Consider the following 1,383-nt stretch of genomic DNA (forward strand, 5'->3'; position numbering starts at 1 on the left):
GCAGAGGGACCCCAGATGGGGACAGAGTGACCCCGGTCCCCCTGTGCCCCCAGCTGCACTGCCACCCCCCAGAACTGGACCCTGGACCCCGCCGGGGACTGGCACTACCGATGGATCAGCCTCATGGTGCTGCCCATCCTTTACAACTGGATCGTCCTCATCCTCAGGTGCCAGGCAGTGGGGTTTGGTTGGGGTGGGGTGGGGGTGTCCTGGCCTTGTCCCAGTGATGCCACTTGTACCCCAGGTGCTGCTTCCCCGAGGTGCAGGAGGCACACGTGGGGCTCTGGCAGGCCCTGGACGGGCTCAGCGACACACTGTACCTGCTGGACATCGCCGTGCACCTCCACACAGGTACGGACACACAGACACACGGACACACATGGGCACAGCCACACACGGGCACAGCCACACGGACACACAGGTACACGCATACACAGACAGGTACAGGTGTGTACACAGACACAGGTACATACCTACATGGACACACAGGTGTGTACACACACACATGTGCAGGTGTGTACATGTACATACATACACTGCAGGTGTGTACATACAGACACACACACAGACACACAGGTGTGTACACACACACATGTGCAGGTGTGTACATGTACATACATATACGTGCAGGTGTGTACATACAGACACACACACAGACACACAGCTGTGTACACACATACATGCAGGTGTGTACAGGTACATACACACACGTGTACTCCCACCGGGTACAGCCACCACCCAGTCCCACACGACACACAGCTGTGTACACACATACATGCAGGTGTGTACAGGTACATACACACACGTGTACTCCCACCGGGTACAGCCACCACCCAGTCCCACACAGAGGATGTCTGGGTGGGTGTTCTTGAGTCTCACACCCACCCCTCACCCCCCGCCCCATGGCAGCCCAGGGAGCCACCAGTGACCTCCCCCAGGGTGCCCACCCAGGGTTCCTGTGCCTCCCTGTGCCCCGGGCTGGGCGCCTGCGTGGTCCCCATTGCCATCACGGGGAGCAGCCCCTGCAGGGCTGGGTGCCCGGGGGTGCCACGGCTGCCCTGGCTGCCCACCCAGGTTTCCTGGAGGACGGGATCCTGGTGCGGGACGCCAGGCGGACGCGGCGGCGCTATCTGGGCTCGTGGACCTTCCCCTGGGACGTGGTGGCCGTGCTGCCCACCGAGCTGCTGTGTCTGCTCCCGGGGGTCCCGAGGGTCCCGGGGGTGCCAGCGGCACGTGCCAACCGCTGCCTGCGGGCGCCGCGGCTCTTCGAGGCCTTCGACCGGTGCGAGACGCGCACGGGATGGCCCAACGCCTTCCGCATGGCCAAGCTGATGCTGTACCTGCTGCTGGGCATCCACTGGCACGCCTGCCTCTCCCTCGCGC

The 1,383-nt window shown here is 63.2% G+C and overlaps 1 protein-coding gene across 1 annotated transcript in view; it reads left to right on the plus strand.

Annotated features, from left to right (window-relative positions):
* Positions 1–1,383, plus strand: part of LOC115949073 (collagen alpha-1(I) chain-like) — a 5,417-nt gene that overhangs the window by 2,248 nt on the left and 1,786 nt on the right. Inside the window, exons 2-4 of the mRNA XM_031065352.1 lie at positions 54–167; positions 245–351; positions 1,075–1,368. Coding sequence (XP_030921212.1) covers positions 54–167; positions 245–351; positions 1,075–1,368 — 515 coding nt within the window. The remainder of the gene's footprint in view (positions 1–53; positions 168–244; positions 352–1,074; positions 1,369–1,383) is intronic.

This window comes from Geospiza fortis, unplaced genomic scaffold (assembly GCF_000277835.1).
Source record: "Geospiza fortis unplaced genomic scaffold, GeoFor_1.0 scaffold370, whole genome shotgun sequence".
NCBI lineage: Eukaryota > Metazoa > Chordata > Aves > Passeriformes > Thraupidae > Geospiza > Geospiza fortis.